At 38.3% G+C, this 23692-nt stretch overlaps 1 protein-coding gene across 5 annotated transcripts in view; it reads left to right on the top strand.

The window, feature by feature from the left end:
- The window catches only part of MAST4 (microtubule associated serine/threonine kinase family member 4), a 300471-nt gene that overhangs the window by 245263 nt on the left and 31516 nt on the right, over window positions 1–23692 (top strand). For all 5 annotated transcript variants that reach the window (XM_075447097.1, XM_075447099.1, XM_075447098.1 and 2 more), the window contains 6 exons: window positions 1889–1964; window positions 3396–3605; window positions 6599–6700; window positions 10086–10218; window positions 14366–14433; window positions 16861–16946. In XM_075447097.1, coding sequence (XP_075303212.1) covers window positions 1889–1964; window positions 3396–3605; window positions 6599–6700; window positions 10086–10218; window positions 14366–14433; window positions 16861–16946 — 675 coding nt within the window. The remainder of the gene's footprint in view (window positions 1–1888; window positions 1965–3395; window positions 3606–6598; window positions 6701–10085; window positions 10219–14365; window positions 14434–16860; window positions 16947–23692) is intronic.

Raw genomic sequence — 23692 nt, 5'->3', positions numbered from 1 at the left:
GAGGTATAATACAAGTAGTACACACCTGAGGCTGAATTACAAATAGTCCTTTTAAATTCGGATGTTGATGATGACTTATTTCAGTGGTTAACAGTGTAAGCTAGGTCTTAATGAAGGCAACTAACCTGCATGAACTGTCTTGATGAGCTAGTCATTATTGATCTGACTGTAGCATTGGTTCTTTTCCAATGTTGAAACTGTTCACAGATTACAGTCTCTATTTGCAAAATTAATTCAAAAATGTATTTATATCCTAGGACTTTCTGGAAAGAAACATAATAAAGAATAAATGGGTGTTGTGGGGGTATGCACTCATTTATTTTCTTTAACGAAGATGAACTTCAGTTTCGTGTTTCCCAAAGACTAGACCTCTGCATTTTATTTGCAGTGGCTGTTTGTGTAAGATGTGTTTTATCCAAGATCAGTTCTAAACTGTTGGAATAGTTTAGGTTTGGAAAATGCAGGTGTATTTTGCGGGTAAGTTTTCAAGAACTGGAAGAAAAAAAAAAAGGAAGTGTTATATTTCTAATTGTCGCATTGATCATTTCAAAAGTTTAAAAAATGTTTAAAAAGTTTCACGAATCTTAGGGATTGAGTTTTTTAGTGCAATATATTTTGACTTTGCTTTTTTATTTCATTTTAAAATCTGTGTGGAATACTGTGGCAAATGTACTTGCTACCTACATGAAACTGCATGATTAGTAAGAAAAAAAATCTCATTTCTTCATTAGAAGATTACAGATTGAAACTGTATTGTATTTATTGCCACATCTTTAATTTTTTTCAATTTATATTGTGTCTTAACACTTAAAAAATTAAAAATCTTCCATTTGAACTCACAGAATGTGTACAAAAGCTCCAGGGAAAAGACAAGAGCCAAGCGTTTTCAGAAAGCAGATTATGCTGCAGAAGCATTGTAATGGAATTATGTATCTACCCTGTCCTCAGTGGTTTTGCCTGTGGATGCATGTAACAGATTGCCTATATCAGTTAAAGGACCCACCATTGTAATATCTTGGGGCAAATTTTAGTGTTCATTTTTGTCCTTGTAGAAAGCCGAAAGCTAGTTCTTCTGCTCGTGCAAGAAACTCCCATGTAGATGTTATGATAAAGTCACTCGTAGAGGATAGCATCCCCTTTGTGGGATCTTTTTCCTACACCACATCTTTTAGACCAGACTGAATGGGCCAGTGTCACCAACCCAGGAAAATCAGGTGGAGATTTCTGAAACAAATTTATAACAGGCGGCAAAGCTCATGATAGCAAAAAGCAGTTTTGTAGATTAGCCGAGGCCGTGGGTAGCTTTTATGGATTGTTTTTGTGCAAGTCTCGTGCTTTTCTTATAGGCACAGTACCCCAGTGTTCATGGAACCAAGTGTGTGTGTGGCATTATTTGCAGGAAGCTGCTGTCTTTATCTGCTGGTCAGATTGAAAAAAGATTGTTTTGATTGTTTTTTAATGTTCTGTTAAAAAAAAAAAATCAACTTTTTGACTTGCAGCTAAAGGAGTTCTTGGTCAGGTCCTTGCTATTTTTGATTGTATGTAACCTTCAAAGGGGCAGGTATAGCCATGATTAACAGTTAAATATGTCTCTGTTGCCTTCTGAGGAAAACGTGATGTTTGCAAGTGTTGCAAAACTGCCTGTATCCTGAAGTGTAGTTACAAACTAAGAAAATAACATAGTGGTTAGATGTCAAGCACACGAAATAATCTTTAGGGCCTGGTCAGAAATAGCAGAAAGGAGCCAGATGTACTACTGCTGAGGGAATGTATCTTTACAATGAAGTCTTTGTTGACTTTTTGCTGCAAATAAACTGTACAAAAATATAGTAACTAATTGTACTTCATGCTGAGACAAGTTTAAAGAGATAATTCGCTTTGCTTGCAGCCCTGGACGTTCTCCTTCCTGCTGTGACAATGAAATAATTATGATGAACCATGTCTACAAAGAAAGGTTCCCAAAGGTAATGAATTGTATTTAAGATACCCAGTATCTAAATTGATGGGCTACATAGTTTTTAAGTAAGTGGTGTTTTTGTTATGGGAGCTAATGATCCAACCCTGTAATGGCTTTCATAAAGTATCACCAAGCTCTTATTACGAAGACAAAATCACAATAAAGAAAATGCCTGCTGAGAACTGGATGTTCATTTGGCAAAGCTGCTGAACTGGTTTTGAAATGAATCATGCTGGTAATATATTCTGCTGATTGGAAACCGATGGTATGTTTGATTTCAATAGGTGGTATGTACTTGGGGCAAATGTATACTGAATTAGTAAACCAAAAATCATTTCTGTTGCCAAGTCTTGTGCAGCATCTGCGGATATACCTGCACATTCTTTCCTCTAGTGGCATTTATTGTCTTTCCCAAAAACTCGTTGTGTACTTAATTATGAAGATCAGTACACAGTTGTGGGGGTTTGACTATGAGATACCGAACAAGGACACGTTGCTGTTGTGTCCAGAGGTCTGAGTTCATAGATGCAGGTGTGTAGCTTGGAGCACTGCATTCTTGGTTGCTCCTAGGATTTTGATGACCCCTGGAACATAAAATAAGGTAAAATACTGTTCCAAAATATGCCTTAAAAATACAAAATATAAAAATATATATAAAATATAAAATGTGCCCCAAAATATAAGAAATTTCTTCATATTTCTTCATAGAAATATGAAGAGAGCGATTTTTCAGAATTTGCAGAGTGATTGAGCAGCAGTCTGAAGTGTGGAAGAAGCCACTCATTTCAGTGTTTGACGTACGAACTAAGGTGTGGGATTAAGTTTTAATAATAAAAATACCATCTAAGGTTTTTTTAAGCATGTGCAGTTTTGTGAGAACCAGACAATTGGTTCTGTAAAACAGACAAATCTAGCAACCTGCAGACACATCTGGCAGGACTGTGAGCCTGCGGTGCTTTTAATCAGTCAGTGTTCATTCAGACTGCCCAGTGAAGTAGTCATGGTATAACCTGTATGAAAGGAAGGAAGATAGTCTGGTCTGTGGTATCTGCAGTTTTAACAGAACAAAATAGGACACCCATGAGTTGTCTTGTTTTTGATTATTTTGACTTGAAGTTTTACAGGCGTGGGTGTTGCTTCAGTTCTGTTCAGTGGTCATCACAAGATTAGCGCGCAGGTAATCGCCACTGGCAGACAGAGAGGAGGATCTGCATAGCAGAACAGTAAGGCTGTTGCTTTTTTGGACTGATAGTGTGGGGAAAAGTCATCTGTCACTTTGCCTTTCTGTTTGCTTGCTTTTTCGCTTGAGTCATTTCACACATTCCAGTCAGGCAACTTCTCAGGCAATACAGAAATGTCGCAGAATCAGAAAGAAGCTCTGAGGCTGTTAGTTTCCTGTAAAGCTGATTTAATGTATCATGTATCTATTTGCCTATAGGCCACAGCTCAGATGGAAGAGAGACTTCGGGACATTATAACACATCATTCTCCAGAGAACATCCTTCCCCTGGCAGATGGAGTGCTCAGTTTTACCCACCATCAGATCACAGAACTGGCTCGAGATTGTTTGGATAAGTCCTGCCAGGGCCTCATCACATCACGATACTTCCTTGAATTACAGCAGAAATTAGACAAATTGCTACAGGAGGTATGAGCCGTGAGACTACTGTTACGTGTGCTTGAAAAACTGTTTGCCTAGGATTTGTTGTCTTGAAATAATCAGGGCTGTTCACTCAAATAATCGTCAAAGTGATAAACACAGCAGTTTTTTTCTACATAATGACCACTACAAAGGCTATAGGGCATCCTAGTGTACTAGTCTGAAATAGACGGATAGTAAAGATTTTGGAAACAACAACATTTTGTCATGCAGTGCAAGTTATGAATTGCTTACAGAAGTAATGAGGAGGCTTGCTATTCCATTTGCTGTGGGTAAATGAGGAAAACATACACACTTTCCACTTTATCAACCCTACTAATTGCCTGCTGTGTTGAGAAAGCAGACAGTGAGCCTTAGCTTTCCATTAGCTAGAGATTATTTAATAGTGTAATATGTATAATACTTCATAATTAAACTATTAACAGAAATAGTGTCATTTCTAAAAGTACTGAAATTTCCATAGCATAATCAGCTAAATGAATTATGAATAACTTGGAACTTGACAAAATAAATGCACTATGACATAAGTCACTGCAGTTTATGAATGTGTCATTTTTAAAACAGTAAGTAAAGCATGTAATGTATTCATTAGTTTGTGTGGTGTTTGATAGCACGTTATGAGCTAAAGTTAATGTAATAGACCAGCAGATTTGATATTGACTAGATATTTTCCAACAGATGTTAAGATACTATATCTGTCTTAATTTAGGTCTTTTCTTCTGCTTGCTTTTGAATGCAGGAGCAGTTGCTAAAGGTTTAGTTGATTCCCACCTGCCCCATGCTGCTTTTTTGTTAACTTCTATTCAGTAAATAGGTTTTCTGCAGCTACTGTGTTGTAAACTTTTTATCTTCATAAAACAATGCACAAGTAAACACATCAGTGATTTATTTCTGGATTATTGAAACCCTGTTTTATTAAATGGAGAAAATACATAGAGCTTGCTTACTAGTCAAAAGCAAGTTTGAACTGGTGACCTTCTTGTGAAATACTCACATTTTTATGATGCCAAAGTGCAGGCACAGTTGGCCAGTTGATTGGAGATAGCTGACTATGAATTATGTTATGCTAGTGATAATGTCAAAATACAAGGAAACATGTCTAAGCTAAGATTTGCTGAGCCACTGTTAACACTGTTAATCACTGTTAACAATATGGCCCTTAAAATGGCTACAAAGTAACTACAGTAGCATATGTGTTCACCCCTTCACTTAACACTCACCCCACAAACCTGCTAAAAAAACCCTAGCGAGTTATTCTCCAGTCTGCATATAAGGCAGTGCATTACTAAAAAGTCTGAAACACTAATTTTGTCATGTTCTGTGATGCTAATTCTTCATTCTGTAAAAATTTCCTGTTCTGTTAAAATATTAAGACTTAACTTTTGAGTCAACTGCATAGTGCCGGTTAATAGTGTAATATGACAGTAAGAAAACTTTCTCTTTGCACAACTCGGCTGTGGGCGCTCAGCTGCGCTTTGGATTCATGTGATTCATTTGCTGTCAACTCCCAGCTGCGATGTTCAGTAGAAAGCTGCATCTCCTGCTGCTGCTTGGCACATTGCAATTACTTTGCATAAACAGGGGAAGACTCCCTTGAGGTTTCAGCAGCTTGGTTCAGGCAACATTTTTATAATTCTAAGGTCAAGGTCAAGTGGACTTGAATGCTTTTGTGCTTTGTCAGTCTTAAATGTAACATGTATTGAGTTTTTTGTTCACATATGCACCTGAGCGTTCACAAAACTGCAAAGGGGGCTTTAAATTTTTGCTGGTGATTGAAACAGGCAGGTGTTTTGTATACAAAAAGAGTTTTCTTTAGACTTGGTTGACAATGTGCAGAACACAAATGCTTGTGTCCAGTTAAGGTTCTTCTAAAACCTGTTGCAGAGTGCTAGATGGTATTTGTGCCTTTTTCTTTTTTCCGGCTTTAAATGTCACAGATTAATTCTTCTGAGATACTTGGTGTTTTTTAAAATCATAGTGCTTATATTAAGCTGTGTGTAGCTTCATATTTTCTTCTTTATTTCAAATAATACAAGATACATATTACGTGAAAAGGTACCTATTTGTCCATATTAATCACTTTTAAAATGTTAGCTTCTTAGTTCTCTTTATGGTTTGAAATAAACAGAAGAGGATGAAAAACTCGAGTCTGCAGTTTCTGCTATTGAGAATAAAGAAATGCTTTGATGCTTGAGTGAAGGGCTACTAGTATATTTTAATCAGAAGGAGAATGATACGGTTTGTTTGCATTCGTTAGCATCCTTAAATGATATGATTTGTTCTTAGAGGGGAACATTTGAAAGAAATGCGAAATGCAGTTCAGGCTATTGTGCAAATGTTATCAAACCTTCTAGAAGTATTTTTTCTGTATATATTCTTTTACGGTGTTTCCCACCCTTTGTTGTAAGCTTTGTATAACTCAATTTTTCATTGTCTTGCTTTCTATACATACCTTTATATTGAGCCTCTTTGCAGGTATATTTTCTTCATACATATTTATGTCATCCTCATTTCAGTGTGATGTGACAATAGGAAATCGGTATCAATTTGGCATGGATGTCAGTCATGTTTATTAATAGTACTTAGGTCAGTTTTCATTTCATCCTGAAATTATTAACAAACTGAGACACAACTGTACATGTAGAGAGATGTATGTTGTATTGAAATGTAGTCTCTTTTGCAAAACTGGTGGTAATAACACTGTGTAAATTTCTAAAAAAAAAAAGTAGCAGGTGATATGTCCATTGTAGGGACTTACTTTGTTGTTACAGTGTTAGAATTGTACAAATGAGATTAACTCAGTTCGAAATTACAGCGGTGCTCAAATCCTGGTTATTTCTGCTGGCATCTTGAAATTGATGTGCTGTTTGTCTTAAGTACATGCTTCAAAGCCTCAAAGGTGTGTGATACATGGAACATACTTTCCTGAATAACACATAGAATACAGTTTGTTTTATTATCACTTTATTTTTATCTTCTAGGCTCATGAGCGATCGGACAGTGAAGAAATGGCATTTATTAAGCAACTTGTCCAGAAAATCCTGATAGTTATTGCTCGTCCTGCTCGCTTACTGGAATGCCTGGTAAGGTTGTGCTTACTAGAAGTAGGTTTTTCATTTGTTGGTGTAGGCAGGCTTCTGACCTAGTGTTCAGGGCCCTTGACAGTTGTTTTCTGAAACATGTCCAACAAGGAGGTAGATCTTCGTCGTTGTTGGAATTGCTTCTGCTTTTTTTCAGGAACATGGGACTCACAGGGACCTTCTGCAGTCGTGTTTGATTCCCTGCTATTGCAAGTACTGTGTTACAGAATCGCTTTCATCAGCTGAGGAAGCTCTGGTTCAAAACCAGCTGGGTTTTTCTGTTGTTTTATTAGACTTTGCTAGTCCTTGGGAAGACTGTTCCGGAATCATCATTGCTTGGTGGTTTTCCCATTGTTAGTTGTTCTTCTTGTTAGTTGTTCTTCTTACGAGTTTCATATTTTTGTTTCACTCAACAGCTGCCAGAGTTATAAGGAGCTTGCAGTTACCTCTGCAGTACCTGATCTGGGGGAATAGCAGCAGAAGGATTAGGGTATCTGGGTATACAGATAGTCAGAGTTATAGTGGGGACCAGAAGGAACAGAAGAGTTAACTTACTTGCGTAGGAGCCTAGCACTGGTGTTGCTAGACTGGGCTAGCTTGTGCGAGGCCGTGTGGACATGTTTGTGCTTTGCCTGCCCATGCTGTGGGAGCTGCGGTGGCTCAGGTGCGGGAAGTTGCTCCTGCACCCAGAGCCAATGTGCTTCAGTTGTTCAGTGGCACTAATGAACCCTTGCAGAACACAGTGTACTCAGAGGACAGCATAGACACCCAAATACCATGTACGAGCCAGGCTGAGTCCAACAGGCCTGGAAGGCAGCCCAAGCTGACTTTGTTGAGCCACTCTGCTTGCCAATACCAGGATCACAGTATTGATACTGCATACAGCTATTTGAGGCTGGCAAGGTTTATGTGAGAGCTGCTAACCTGCTGCTAGACTCAAGTTATGCCTGAAAGTGTCATGACTGCATTTGCATGGCACTGAATCTGAGCTAGTAAGTCTTTCCAACCTGATCTTGGCTCTGTGCTGTGTCTTTTCATCTGTGGCACAGTTAATCTGCAAGCTGGCTTATTCAGCCATGGGCATTTGAGAGCTGCCTCTGTTTTGTTTTGGAAACACCATGTCTCAGTGTTCCCAGTTGCAGTTTGTTCATGATTTGCGGTTCAGAAGAGATGTAAAAGAAGATATGTGCTCTGAATCAGCATGAAAGAGGAGTTTAAAAAAAAACGAGCTCTAGAGAAGAAGACATGTTGGTATGGTCTGCCTCTGCCATTGAGTCCAAAGTTGCATTACGCCTTCTCCCTGAATCCTGAAATGCTCATTCCATGTCTGATGTGATTTTCCCTGCTCCGGTCCCAGGGCTCATGTAATCTTTCTCCACCTCTTCACCCAGTTTCTCATACTGTGTCTTGTTTTCCCTCTGGTCTGCATCCTTCTCTATAATCACACGTCCAAAAATTCCCTTAAATGCATCCTGTGGGCTGACAGATTAGGGCTTCTGTATGATACTTTGTCCTTCCATGCTTGCTGGCTCTCTCCCACCTACCCGTGCCCCCAGTGTCACTGTATTTTAGCTTTTTAATTTAGATTCTCTCCTGGTGACCTGTTTGCCCATTACTTCGTTCTCCTTAAATGCCTACACTTATAGCTAGCTAGTTCAAATCTCCATTCACTTAGTTCAGAGTTTCTGCCCTGGAGTTTTATCCAAGGCTACTTGCTCTGCCTTGCCATGCTTCAGGCAGAGTTGTTGTGCATCCTGTATGCCTCCTTTTGCTGGGCCTGCTGGTAGGAGTGCTGCTGGAGACTTTCAGAGTGGCAATTGCAGGGAAAGCCAGCACAGCTTCCATAAAGTGTCCTTACTTCAGAGAGGATCTTTAGGAAATCTAAACTGCGATGTAACAAGTCTGCACAGTATGTTTCTGCACAGGCAGGTAGCTTGAACAAATTTAGGCAGAATGTCACAAAACAATACATTTTTCATGCAGTAAGGTGTTAAGCCTACTCTGTAAACATCACTGGAATCTTGTAATCTCACAGAAACAATATTGTTGTTTTTCCATAGCGTTCCTCTGGAGACTTTTGAATAATATTGCCTGATATTTTAGAATATCTGTCTGAAGTAGTGTCTAAAAAGTGGAAAAATTCAGCCTCTGTAAGAAAGTTTATAGCATTGTAGGAAATAAATCCGTCACTTTTGTCATGAGAAGTTTCATATAACATGCAGTAATGAGGTTGGTTTTCTGATGGTGATCTTGGCTCAGGTGTTCATGGCATGTGAATTCCTATTTTTATTCACTTGATAATCAGGTGAATAAAGCTTTTGCAGTTTCACATGTACCAAGAGCTATTGCCAAATATGGAAAAAATTTTCTCCATTTGTACGTAGAAAATGAAACACAGAGTTGAAAGTAAAGATCAGAAAATAGATTTGTTGCTTCTAATAATTCACATGTGTGTGTATTTAGATACATACATACATATTCATGTGATGAAAAGTATCTATTTTGGCACTGCACCTGTTTTGATGTATGGTTGGCACAAACATCTTGAAGAATATAATGATTGTGTGAAAGGTGGTTTGATATGAATTCATACCGGTAGAGAAAGTCTATTTTGGAAAAACTCAAAGCTTTTAATAAACTTCCTTGTTCCTTTCAATGCTTTTCTATTTTTATAATCTATGAAGATAGTGGAATAAATGTATTTCCAAGGGCCTTGGGGGGTAGGCAGGGTTTTGAGTTTCTATTTTTTTGTTCCTGTCTGAGGCTTGCATATTAGGCGTGGTATAAATGATAGCTGTAATATAGTTGATTCCCGAAGGAGGGTATTTCATTTCTAAATGTGGAACAATTGGATCAATGAAGTTCAAACGTTGTTTTCAGCAACTTAAAGTTTTGGCTTCATTCTAGAATTGGTGATTTATTTGATTGTGTTTTCCGTAGAACATAGTGCATATATATATTGATTAAAATTACTTCACAATTTCATTTAGAAGTACAAATGGATAGCAATATATTTATATAGTTTATTTCAGTAGTGGATTTTTGTATGCAGGCAACTGCATGGAGCTAGTCTTCTATGTGTAAAGTTTTATTGCTGCTGGTTATAGGTCATTTCACTCTGAATATATGGGAAGTTTTGAGGGCAGAGAACTTACTGTTTTTGTAAAATAGTGCTCTGAAATAATGGTGTGAAATTTCATTACTTGCAGCGTGTTACATCATGTAAGAATCGTAATAGAGTAGTAGCCTAGTAGTAGAATAAAGAGGTATTGTTTTTAATAAGGGAAAGGTCAAATATTTGCAATTGAAGAAGCAAAGGAGCTTTTTATGTTACGCTTTAAGACTTCAGTTTCTACAGAGGGGATGATGGTGATTACTTTTCTTCTAGGAATTTGATCCTGAAGAGTTTTACTATCTTTTGGAAGCAGCTGAAGGCCATGCTAAAGAGGGGCAAGGCATTAAAACAGACATCCCTCGATACATTATTAGCCAGCTGGGCTTAAATAAAGATCCTCTGGAAGGTAAGTGCATGTTCTGGTCCAGCTTGTAGGTTCCTAGAGTCTTCCTTCTCAGTGTATTTAATTGTTCTGATAATCTGTGCCACCTGAAAAGGGTCCAAGTAAAGATGGTAGCTGAACAAGCATTTGCCAACCCTCACAGTTCTCTCACAAGCTCAAAAGCATTAAAGAGGCCATCTTGAGATTTTTGTGTTGTGAATATTGTTCACAAATACACTGTGTCAATGATACTCATCATCTTCTTCCAGCCTGGCAAGTGCAACTTCCTTATTTCACTCTAGCTGAAATTTACTGGTATAATTTGATGGTGACTGTTATTGAACCATAGGTATAAATGAAAATGGACTGAGCTGTTATTTGCCCTTTAGTGCCTCCAGGCTCCCACACTTTAGAATCTCTGAGAACTATATCTCCCTTTCCTGTTAAAGATGCAAAGATTCATTTTTCTGGGTAATCTATGTGTCTATGTTCAGGAATTTTGTAGGGACAACTTGAGTTCCAGTGGAGGTATTGTCATAGCAGAATTTTTGTTTGCCTGATTCTTCTGTTAAGGACAGTGTTGGGAAAACTGACAAAAGTGCTAGTGCAGCAATGTGGAAGAAATTGGCAGAAATGCCATCATGGAAAATGAGTCTAATTGGTGCCATTTAGCTTGTCTTCTGTGTTATGACCCAGGACAAAGGGGATCTCTAGGAGAGGAGTTGATAACAAAATAATAGTAAAAAAATATAACTTCTTTTTTTTAACCATTCTCATGGTGCAAAATCACATTTCCTTAAATTAAAGGGGTATTATATTGTGTGTTAAAAGAAAACGCTTTTTTGTTCAACTTAGCAGCTTGTGAAGTTCAGCACTGCCAGAAGTTGTCAGGAGTTTAGTTACATCTAATTTGATTACACTGGATATTGTTATAGACAATATTCATATTATGTCAGCAGAATTAAATAAAGTCAAGCCTATTATTAGTCTGCTTTCTATGTTCACAGAACAACTTCCTCATCCAAATTTAGTATTATTTTTATCTGAGATATAGAGTAAAGCACCCTTGATGCTTTTTGCTTGGATTCAGAATGCAGCAAGGATGACAGACAAATTGGAAAAATACACATAAATATTGTTTTGCATGTGGTACTGGAAAAGATCAAAAAGTAGCTTAATTCTCCACAAGATAAAGAGGTGTCTGCTGGATTTGAAGAGCTGTTGGTCTGGCCTAGACTGACAATTAATAAACTCTTCATTGATCAAGTATGCCAGGCTGAATGTGGGGTGTGGGTTGAGGGTTTAGTATTTATTGACCCTGGTTCTGCCCCTTGCACCTTACTTTGCTGATTCACTCTTTCTGGCCACTTGAGTAAGTGTTCCTCAGGATGAGTCAAGAATCTGACACTACCTAATTTTAATAGTATCTTTGATTTTTTTAAAACAGTTTATTGTGAGAGAGGTCAAGAGACAAATGCTATATATAAATAATGGATTTTATTTTCTCAGATTAATTATTTGTTTTGTGTGAGTGTACATCATCTAGGACACATAATTACATTTCATAAACTGAATATTAATGACTATAACATAAACTTTGAAGTATTCTGGGGTAATTGAAATGTGTGTTTTTTTCTGAGGAAAAAAACGGGCTATATGGTTTGCCAGTAAATACTGAGGGGTATATGATGTATGAATTACGAATCTTTGGTTCAGTTGGAAATTTGGGTGATTCAGTTATTTTGTGTATCATTTTAAATGTTAACGTGTATGTAGATTTGTGATCAAATAATTCAGGCCATCTGATTCTGGTAATGCTTTCCTGCCTCCCTACAAAAAGTGGTATTTATAAAGAGTATAAATCATTGTGCAATAACTTTTTAAATGATCTCGTTTTGATTTTAAATTGGTACCTCTATATACAAGGACATCTCCTAAGCAAAAATAAAAGAATGGTGCTATGGGTTTAAGTCCTGGAATGAATTGTTTACAAAGAGAATTATTTGGAAACACTGTATTCATTGCTATTAAAAAAAACATTAAGTGAAGATTATCCTCCTGAGAGAACTTCAAATTCCTTGTATGCAAAAACAGAAAATATTTTAAAATATTTAAATAGCAGAACTAAATCTTTCAAAATAAACAAACAAAACCCACACCAGTAGCACCACTTGCCCTGAAACACAGAATTATATTTTCAACTAAGCTGTTAAATTATGTCTGCGATGTTAATAAGTGCTCATGCAAAGGATTTTATTTCCTCTACAGAGAAAGGCAACCTACTTCTTCAGACCTTTCTGTACTTACCTCCTTTGTTTGCTGCCATCGCTTTGGTGTCCTTTCTTTGAGTGAAATGATACATGCATTACTTGGAAATAATGCTAGATAAATTTATAGTGTACTGAAAGCAGTACCACAACAGATTCATCACTTAGCAGAGACTGGTGGCTGCACTTCTGAAAGTTCCCCAGGGAGAAATTTTTCCCCATGGTTTTTAAATTACCATCTTTACCTTTTTGAATGGTTTAAATCAATGAAAGAAGAAGGGCAGATGTTTAATGGTATTCAGATGAGTTTTAAAAAAATCTCTTCAGGCATTGCAAAATGGTTCCATAGCTCCCTGTTTCGAAAGCTGACTCTAGGTTCCATTCCATTACTACCTACTGCCTGCAAATAATAGGTATTTCTCAGATAATGGTTATTTGGCAAAAATTCTGTTTGAAGATGGCTCATTTTAATTTGCTATTTATGAAAATAATTTCAATTGAGAAGGCTGTCAAAGTATGTTACTCTAGCTTTTCCTGGTTCTTACCTGTACGACAAAGTTTTCATCAACACTTCTGTTGTAATACCACCATGTTCACAAAATTGTGACTTTTGCCAGGGTAATCCACTCCAGTTTCAAGTTTGGCCTATATAATTTTAGCTCAGACTCACTTTTTTTTTTAAATGATTTGTTTATTCTCAGTGTAGATATTCTTCAGTGTTTGTTGACTTCATATTCAGAATTTTTGGAATGTTTTTAGCTTCTCTTAACACTTCAAAGATCTGTTTGATTTTTTAAGTGACATTTTCATTACTTCTGATTATTATACTTTATGAATGTTGTGTTTTGGATAGTGATTACAAATGAGAGTTATTCCTTAAATCTCAAGTTGTTCCAACAGAAAATTATTTGTGTGGTTAATTTGTTCTTAATGATTACAGCAAGTGTGTGCAGAATTTCACTTGTAATAGTCACATAGAAAAACCCAGTTTAGGTGTTCTGCATGAATATTCCATTATTTTTCATATTGAGAAGTTTGGTTAACAGTCCTGAGATAAAAATGCACCTCACAAATTTTAGCTGGTCTTATCTCTGATCCCCAGCATGTAATTATGATAAAACATGCATCTTTGGCTATGTGGAGTAAATAATCAACTGTGTATGTGATGAAAATAATACTAAGCTTCCCAGGGTCCTTCAGCTAACAATTGTCCTATTTAGCTTTTATTACCTACATAAATCCTTGGTTACTGGGACTCTGAAGAGCAAGATAGTCTTAGGAGCTCTGCAGCATAGGTTGACCCTGGCAGGGTCAACCAGGTCAAGTTGTAAATCCCAAATCTTGGTTTCCCAGAGAAGTTGTCTATATTAGTGACTCCATAAATGATAAGCTTCTAAGAAAATGGCATTTAGCTTATTCTGTGAGGCATATCAGCATTTCTGCATAGAAGATGCAAACCATTTGAAGTCAGTCTCTGTCTAAACTAGAATCTTTTTGTTCTAACTATGAAGGAGCCCAACAGGGATGGGGCCTACTATGAATCCCTCAGGGGCTGAGATCCTTAGGAGTCTGAGCGTATCAGTGCTGCCTTTCCCTTAATACTCAGATCACACACGGATCTCAGAATTCTGCTGTCTTGGTAGTGGTAACATCACTCTGCTTCAGGGCTGGTTGAATTCTACAGTGGAAGACTACATAGACGAAGAATAGCAGGTTTTTATTTTCCAGATGGGATTTTTTTATATGTGCTTGGAGATGCCCTAAAAGTTACTTGGCAAGTACTACAGATAGAACAGTATCTTTGTTAAGTGTTCCAGGAAAGCATCACTTCTCAGGTTTTCTGTGGTTCATTTAGTTTTGTATTTACTGTACTTTAAAATGAAGTTTCTAATCTTTGTTTCCAGAAATAGCTCAGCTAGCTAACTGTGACAGTGGGACTGCAGAAACTCTGGAAGCAGATGAATCAATGAATGTAAGTTTTCCTGTTAAGTTGCTGCTTTTGCTGACTCTGAGCAAGGGAAAATAAATATGTTAGGTTCTCCCCAGCCCTGCCCTGTTATGTTTACTCCTGGTGCATGTAAACAGATGGAACAGAACAGTGGTTAATCCTCAAACTAACACCATGGTGCTCAGCAGACACAAGGTTCACAATAAGTATTAGAACAAAAGTTTTTACATATTTTCCTACATGTTGCAGTATCTTTAGCTTCCACAAAGCTAGTGTTCATGGTGTGGCAATTCTTTTACCAGAAAATCCAACACTGCTTCCTTTTTTGCTGTTTAATTAATGTATGTATTTTTCTGTCAGAAGGACTTTTAAACCATTTCATTGAAAATAAACTACTTAAAATGGATTTTAAAACAGTCTATTTATAGAGGCAGCATAATGACCAAATTAAGAGACTCTGAACAGATCCAGTGAGGAGACAAAGATGAAATGAGCAAGTTAGGAAATAGCCTGGATTCAGAAAGTTAGTTTGCAGTTTGGATGAATGTACCCTGTTCTTCTGAATCTGTGTTTGAAGATACTTGTCTACAATAATGGGTATCTTACAGTAATATTTTGTCGAATGCTTTTTCAGGTTGACAGAAGAAAAATTAGTTGAAGGAGTTAGTTGGGCTGAATATTTGTGGTATTAAATGCTCTAAATTTAAATTCTTGTTTTTAAAAGTTGGTTCTTATACCTTGGATTGCAGTCAACAATGTAGATAGAGTTCTAACAATTTAGCATCGATTTTCAGTGCAAGTGGATAGAAAAAGCAAGTGCCGTTTTGGAGGATGCATAAGTAATTCAATGGTGCTTTACAGCTTTATTTATGAATGTTAGTAGAGTTTAAAATACAGCCATGGGGTATCTGTTGAACTTGTTCTGGTACGCTACAGAAAAGACATCATTCTCTGGTACATGTCATGCTGTCTTGAGATAATTTGTGACTTTCTGGCAAAATGCCACCTTCCAGAGTTGTGACATGAAGGGTGTTTCTTGTTCTGCTTCTCTTGTTCATCTGCGTTTAAAATACTGTATTAGACCTGTGCAGTATGTAGTGTAAGGATACTGAGAAATTGGAGGAAAGACAGAAAGAATAACTAGAAGACTTAAAGGAAGTGCTGAAGTGCTAAGGAGAATCTATAAGGTGCGAACTACCTTAGCAATAGCTAAAAAATTGCAGTTCCGAAGTTATTTGTGTTGTGCAAATGTTGAAGAAATACAAGAAGGATAATGCAGTGTAATAAAGGAACATAAGTAGGGGAGGTGATGAAATGAAATCAGGAAAGAAAAATATAGGGTGAATATTTGGAAAGATTTTCTCAAAGTGTAGCTGTGGAATAAACACACATGGGAAGTAACAGGAAGCATAACGTAAAAGAAGAGTACAGGACCATTCAAAATCATCATAAACATGCTATGAGGAAGAATCCTGTACTGGCAGGCAAGCAGACTAAACAATTTAATAAATTGTCTCTCTCTGCTCCTGTGTAGTTCGTTATGTTAACATATTCACGAATCTTCTTGCACTGAATTCTCTTTAACAAGCATTTAATTGAATGTGTTCCAACCAGGTCTACTTCCAACCTTAACTATTACCAAACTGCCTGGATAGGGATTGTAGAAGTTGTTGGATATTTGGAAAACACCTTGAAAAGGATCTTGTGGGTTTGGAATACTGTATTTGGAGTGCTGTGCCCTCATCATCCCCCTTGTACCCCAATTCTAAGCCAAACTTACATCTTCAAGATTAGTTAAAAATTAAAGCTAGAAAAAAGGTTGTGCAGTACCCGGGACAACTCCATTTTGAAGGTGTTCCGGTATACAAGTAGATGAAAGTGACCTCTGTAACGGTAGAATTACTGCGTTATCTTCCATGTTTTTCATTTTGTGTCTCTCTTCACAGTCTATCCTAATCCTAAGTTATATCACAGCCTAATGTAACATTAGTTCAAAATGTGCAAAAGTTTATCTGAATGAACGAGAGCTCATCTACATTTTGTTACTACCAGACTGTACTACTAGTCAGATTTACTAAAATGGGAAGGCAATGGCCAACAAGTGCCTGGTGAGATTCACAGAAGTCTATAACTCCAGATAGGAATTGCCAGTAATGCCTTTACCAGAAGCCTTTGTGCCTGTCTTCTGTAACCTGTGGGTGTAGATAAGCGGACAGATAGCTGCGGTGTAACAAATACCTTTTTGATGAGAAAGCAGCTTTGCTTCAGGAGTCCCTGTGGTCCCTCTCTGTACTAGCTATGCGGCTGACTGGTCAGAGCTTTTAGCTGGTTCAATGAGGGTGTGACAGCCTGATGATAGTTTTCTTTCTGTGCTTGTTTTTTAATTTTTCCTTGATTTTGGAAAAAAAAGTACTGTATTAACTTTGTTCTTTCTCCTGTTTTACTTTGAAGAGCTCCAATACTTCACTGAAGCTGCAGAGGAAACCTCGGGAAAGTGATTTTGAAACAATTAAACTGATTAGTAATGGAGCTTATGGGTGAGTAATGCATGAGTGTAACTGCTCTTTTTCGTTTTATTTTTGCTTAACAGTTATTTCTTATTGCAGGAATATTTATGTGAGGGAGTTTGTGCTGCTGCTTATTTCGTTCTGCTTTCCTGTTTTGTTGCTAATATTCGAAGTTCACAAGAAAAAATTTTTGAAAATCCTGCTAGGCAATAATGAATTACTGTGTGCTGCAGTAAATTAAAATACTGAATATTACATCACAAAGATTTTTCAGAAGTAGGTATCGTGTTATGCCAGAGATGAAATCAAAGATATCAAAAGGCAGATTTAAAGCCATGGTTTGTAATACTGGAAACAGTCTTTGTTTATGCAGATGTGAAACATAGTAGAACTGCATCCATAGGGACACAGATTGTTAAAAATGAGTGCTTACTTGACCAAAAAATACCGGTGAAATAGAAACAAATTTCCTTAAGTCGGGCAGCACAGTTTCTTGCTTCTCTGTGGACACTCTTCTGTCCTCAAATTTTAACCAGTTAGCTCTTAAGAAATTGATTGTTAGTTGGTTGGTTTCTGGGTACTTGGAAAGTGCACAGCTTACTGCCCAGAGGTGTGTGAGTCATCTGCAGATATCCTAGAAGACCAAGAGAAAATTCTATTAGCCTGGGCCTTAAGTGAACACAGAGTCTTTTCTGGAAGTGCCGTGCAGGAATTTTGTTTCTCAGCAGGCAGAAGTCTGTCTCTAGTCACCTTTTCTGGTAAAATAACTATTAGACCCTTGATTGGCTGCTTCTCTGCACTGAGATGTATCAAGGCAGGAACTGTTGGTCCGTGTAACTTCCTGGAATAGGAGGAATGTATTGACTCAAAAAAGAGGGGTTTCTGTCGTGAGGTGAGGAGCCCATCACCAGATGAGATGGTGTTACAGCCACCGGCAGTGGGTGAGGGCTGTGCTGCTCTCCAGCACAGACCCCCTTAGACTGGCTCTGCTCTGCACTGCCGCTGCTTGCAGGGGGAGGTACCAGCAACCTGGCAGGACTGAGCTCTCTTTGAGGAGACGTTGGACATGGAAGAGAAAGCACTTGCAGTCTACCTGCAAGAGTTTTGCATGCTGTTTTAATGACCTGACGCGAATGGGCACGGTAATACTCTCTGATCATATTTAATTAAAGGTAACCCTGAGCTCTGGGACAGGAGGCATTTAGTACTGCCTGGTACTGTTGGTCATGATAGCTTCTGTGGAGGCTTCTGTGTCCAGCCCTGCTTACGTAGCTCAGCAGAAAGCCTGAAGGAAATAGCCTAATTTGCGTTAAATTTATGTAAATACCTGAATAGTCAATCCCTGCACAATCGATTTTCTCTGAGTTCTCCCCAGGCAAACTCATTACGTACCGTATTCCAGTTTCTCCCAGTTACCCCAGGACTTCAAAAGCCTTTCTTCCAGCAGTTAGCAGTAGCTGCTGCTCCCCTCCCTGGCTGCATCCATTTCTGCTTCCCTTGGCAGACGCTTACTCCCCTCCATTCATCTCTTATCTAATGTACTTTTTGCGTCACTGGAGGAGGATAAGAACCACTGTGTCAGGTGGGTCCCCGTGGAAGGAAAGGGTGTCTGAGTCACTAGACCCGCCCAGCTTCTCAGCAGTTTTAGGATGCTGAAGGAGGGGGAGAGGAGGGAGCAGCTGTGGAAGCACATGCTGCAACCAGCAGCAAGAAGCTGTCCACCTAAATTCAGAGGTTCGATAGACCTGTGGCTCTTGCTCCACAGATGTTACAGTCACAAGAAGCCTTGATAAGCTGTTAAGAAATAAGACTGGAGACAGCTGTCCATTTGAAACCAGAGATGAGTAATGATCTGAAAAGCTGGAAAAGAAAGGATGAAAAGCCATGGCTTTCTATGGCACCTATGATGTAGGCATGGAGGATTGTTTTTTTCCTCATGTTTATGGCAGGGAAAATCAGTACTTAATGAAAAACCTTTTTAATGCCAATGATATGCAAATTCGGCAATATAAACGTCGTAAACATTGAATGAGACCCTGACAAATTTGTGAGGAAAAGGAAAGAGGGTGAACAGCTTGGAGTGTACCTGAATTCTGTGTGAATCGTTACTGTCTTCAGCAAATGTTAAAATGGGATAGGCTGGCGGGTTATACTGTGGTAGTATTAGAAAGAGAAATTGAAAATGTCATCAGTTTAGTAGAGTGCTATTACTTCCATCCTTAAGCAAGCAGTAACAAAGTAGATTTTGTTGATTTGGATTTTTTTGTTCTAAATGGTTACTTCTCATAAGAAAAATGAAGAGCAAGAAAGAAAACAAAGGTACAGCCCCTTACTAATCAATGTAGAGGAAAAGCAGCATACTCAGTGAACTGTGAGACAATTAACTTTTAAAAGCATTTACTGACTCTTAAAAGCAATTTTAGCACCTAGTCACTTCCCCCCCAGCTACTGTAAGTTGGGGAGGCTTGTGCTCCTAAAATCTCTAGGATAGCACTTTTATAAAACTGTGTGTGCGCCTGAAGATCTTCACTGTGGTATGTCAGATAAGTGGGACCTTAATAGTGACAGACCATTTATGGATCTTCATTAAATGTTTTTTTTTGTTGGCACCAATACAATTGGTGGTTAATTTACTCAAAAGTTAGAATCAAGTTTAAAGGGGAACACATTACAATAATGTAAATGCTCTTTAACTCATCTACAAAATGGAGTGTAATAAAGTGATAATACCTATTCCATCTGTGAATAGAAAGCGATAAACTGCCCCATAGGCATTTATTGCAGTTTATTTACAAGTATAAGCAGCTGAAATAAAAGTTATTGTTGTTATGCTACACGGACTTTTTTTTTTCCTTCCATATTTTTCCAGGCCATTAATTTTTTGAAATAACCTAAATATGTGTGAATTCTGCCTGTGCTTCATTGATTTATTCTCAAAAATATGTCAGTGGGCATATTTTATGCTCTGACTTTATTAAAGATTCACTGTGCTATTGTAATATTTTATATATTTTGAAGCTATAATGGAGGTTTTAGTTCTGAACTAATTTTAAAACATACTTCTGCTGTCTTTGGTTTTGCTGTAATGTTTTTGCCTTCATTAGTGAAATAGAAAGCTTTGACTGCTTGACAGGGTAATTGTTGCTCTTGGCATGCTGTAGCAGAGATTTGTCAGATACGTTAAACTCAATGAGTTTAAATATAAACTGTTGTTTTTGTGAAGGTTTGAGTAAATACCTTAGCAGTTCTCTGCTTTTAATTGATTGGGTAGACTCATTGGTTGTGCAATTAAATGACTGGATAGTAGATGAGGTGTATCAGGCTTTTGGGAATGGCTAGGAATATACAAGAAGTTAAACAAGCTGTGAATCAGTAAACATGTAGGATGCTGGCCAAGTCATTAAAGGTTTCACAAGCTGTCTATCCGACTTTTTTCAGCCAGCCAAAACTTTCCATACTTCCCCAATTTTAAACTTCTACTGCAGTCACAGCAACATTTTTTCTGTCTTCCAGCTTGTGAGAGTTAGCAGGTAATAGTGGTCCATTTCTTCAAGTTGGCATCAGCCTGGTTTCCTGAACCAGCTTAACAAAATAAAGATTACATTTCATTTCAGGGAAGCAAGGGATATTAGTTCGGTTGCTCTTCACTAGTGTATAGCTATATCTGCTTAAAGCAAATACATAATACCACTTTTGCGCCTGCCTGGAATGCTTTTACTTCTACAAAAGTGGTAATGTTGATATTTATGTGAGACGGCTAATGGTGTTGCTTGAAAATTTTAAAAACCATGAAGCAGTGTTGGCTTGGGCAGCTGCTGCCCCTAACCTGCGAGTACTCATTCCTGTACTTTCTCCACTTGGTAGTTTTATAGGGAATTGGACTAGGAGAGTTACCCAGCTGCAGAATGACACCCCGTCAATCAAGTGAATTCATCAGCAGCCTGGCAGCCACCAGTTCAGAACTGGAAGGGGCTAGGGGCAAGTGTGGCTTTGTAGGTTCACTGAAGTAGCACCACCTCTGAATGGACTACAGGTCTAATGAGCTGTATTCCTTTCCTTCTTTTCTGTTCGTCCCTGTGGGTGACTGATCTATGCAGAGGCTCTGATGCCTAGAAGTCCATAGCTTTAAAGAGTAGTTTAGAAAGTAGAGGCTGGCAATTTCTATGCTAAGGACCTTATATTCATCATTTATTGTGGACTTACTCAAAATTATGAACTTTGAACTCATGTACTTTATTGCCTTCCAGCGAGCCTCCCTTCCCAGTACAGCACAGGCCAAATGCCTTATCTTTTCTTCCGTAGCTGATACATGTGTGAGGATCTAATACTGGCAGCTAATGCAATCCTCTCGGTGGTAGAGAAAGGTTGTTACTGAGTTGAAGGTCTAGTTAAAGATGTCCCTGCTCACTGCAGGGGGGTTGGGCTGGCTAGATGACCTTTGACCCAAAGCATTCTGTAATTCTAAATTCTATGAATTCTGTCCTTCCTGAATGTGCAGCATGCTGCAAACTGGTGAGGAGCTCAGTTTCTCAGATGTTTGTTTTGTAAATACAGAACAGTCTACCCATAGGAAATCTGGACAGCAGTTTCATCATTTTGCTTCTGTGTTTACTAGCTGTTGTAAGAGTAGCAATGTCTTCTGTCTTTAGGTATGTATGGAGAAGTGGTTTTTGTTGGTCAAAATTTGTGACATACTGGAACAACTAGAACTAGTACCAGTTGTGAGAGAAGGATCACAGCCATCGTGTTCTCTTCTTCAGATGGCCAGCTTCTCATTTGCTTCTAGGTAGGCTAGGAGAAGTCTGAAATATTGCTGAGAGGAGGCTGTGCGCGTTGTCCCAGGGCTGGGAAGACCGGCACTGCACTGGGTGCTCATGTTAGGTGCTGCAGTGCTCTCAGGCAGCATTTCCCTCTCCCCCCAAATAAATCTGATCTGGTCATGGGCATCACCTAGCTAGGAGGTGGTGCAGTGCTGCTTGTAACTTCTGATCTTAAGTAACTACCTATAAACTTTACCATATTGCTGTAACATGGATCACAGCCTCACAAGTGACTCCTCTTCACTGGAGGCAACATCAGACATAATTCCAGGGTAGTACAGAATTTAGCAGGCTGTTCTGAGGAGATGTCTTGTGAAAATGAAACACAGCTTCTGGTGAGCAGCTGTAACTTTCAAGCAGCAAGTACAGTATCTGTGTTTCCACAAGGAGTTCAAGGTCCTCTGACAAATTAGAGAATTGGATCAAAGCAAGCAACACAGCTACGCTAGCCTTAAGAGCGAGGTTGTAAAATGGCTCTAAAGGTTGAAGTTACTGAAGAGCTGTAAACTTGGCCTGAAGCCTGTAAGTAATTTAGAGGAAAAAAGAGTCTTGGTTGTGAGGTTGGAGGGATAGATTGCATATTTAAGTTGGAACAATAACCCAGTTAAATGTTTTAGGATTTTGGGGGGCATCTTAACACGTGCACGGGGTTTTATATTTGTGCCTAGCTAAAGGTGTTTTAGAGATACTTTTTCAATCTGAAATTTATGTTGGAAGTGGAATAACGTAATGTATGGACGATGCCAAAGTTCATGAATTTTCTTGTTTCTTTCGAAAAGTAAAGTTTTCTTGCCATGTTGAAGTATAGCATCAACAAAATAGGAAGTGCTTCTGTGACTGAGATCCATGCAGTAAAATCAGAGGATATTTTTGAAATCTCCTGTTGCTGTGTTATGAAGACAGAAAGGGGGAGGTAGGAAAACAAATTCTTATTTGAAGCCGTAGGAGGCTGCTACAACGCCACTCTGATGGTGGCTTTGCAGGCAGGTAGGGCATACCACTGTCGTTGAATGGATTGGCAGGGCTAGTCATATGTCTGGATGTTCTCAATACATTGCTTTTGTGTTAAAGGAATCCTCAAATTTACAATTGTCATTATAATATACTGAAAATCATGAGCAGCATTTAATGATCAAGGCCAAGGAACCGGGAGTGAGGTATTTTTCTCTCTTGATATCGCGTACAAAACAGAAAGAAACTTCCGTCTAGTGCTGCAGCTGTAGCATTCTTAAAAGTAAAGAACAGAGATAGATGTGGGAAAGACCTGTAGGGGGTGAAAACAAGATGCACGTTCAGTGCCAGTGTTAGGAAAATGTAGCACGATGACAGCTTCAAGGAGAGTGAATGGAAACTAGGCGGCCAACATAATCTACACAGTAAGTTGTTACACAGCAACAGAAGCATAGCATACTTCCAGGGTGGCAAATCAGAGTTCAGAATTACCCAAGACAAAGCTGGTACGTGCTAGAACTCGCTGTGGCTGTTCACATCATCTTACCTCGAAGTTCACAGTCCTGTCCCAGTAGACATATGCTTTAGTCCAAGATTCCCATTTAGGTTAGGTGGAAGCCCCACTTGTGTGCAGAAACATGGAAGATTTCCTGTTTGGTTTTTTTAATTATTATTTTTATTCTATTTTTTTAGTGTCCGGTCAATTTGTACATCTTTAACTGTTTCTTTTTGGGAAGATTTTGTTTTCTATTTATTATTTTATTGACATTTTGGCAAATTCTAATATGCTTTTTCAGACTGTGGGAGCTGAGAATACCAATGTCACAGGCAGTCCTGGGCACAGTTGTTGCAGTGTTCTTAGTTTAGTGTACTGGTAGGCTAAGAAAGTGGCATCGCTGCTGTGAACTGGGAGTGTCTTGGAGGAAGATAGGTCATCTTCACAAGTAATGTGCTGCTGGCTAGGGTATAGTTTTCTTTGTAAAGCATAAATGCTGTTTGCTGGGG

The sequence above is a fragment of the Opisthocomus hoazin genome, chromosome Z (assembly GCF_030867145.1).
Source record: "Opisthocomus hoazin isolate bOpiHoa1 chromosome Z, bOpiHoa1.hap1, whole genome shotgun sequence".
Classification (NCBI taxonomy): domain Eukaryota; kingdom Metazoa; phylum Chordata; class Aves; order Opisthocomiformes; family Opisthocomidae; genus Opisthocomus; species Opisthocomus hoazin.
The sequence above is the reverse complement of the archived record's forward strand: the minus strand, read 5'-3'. Positions and strand labels throughout refer to the sequence as shown.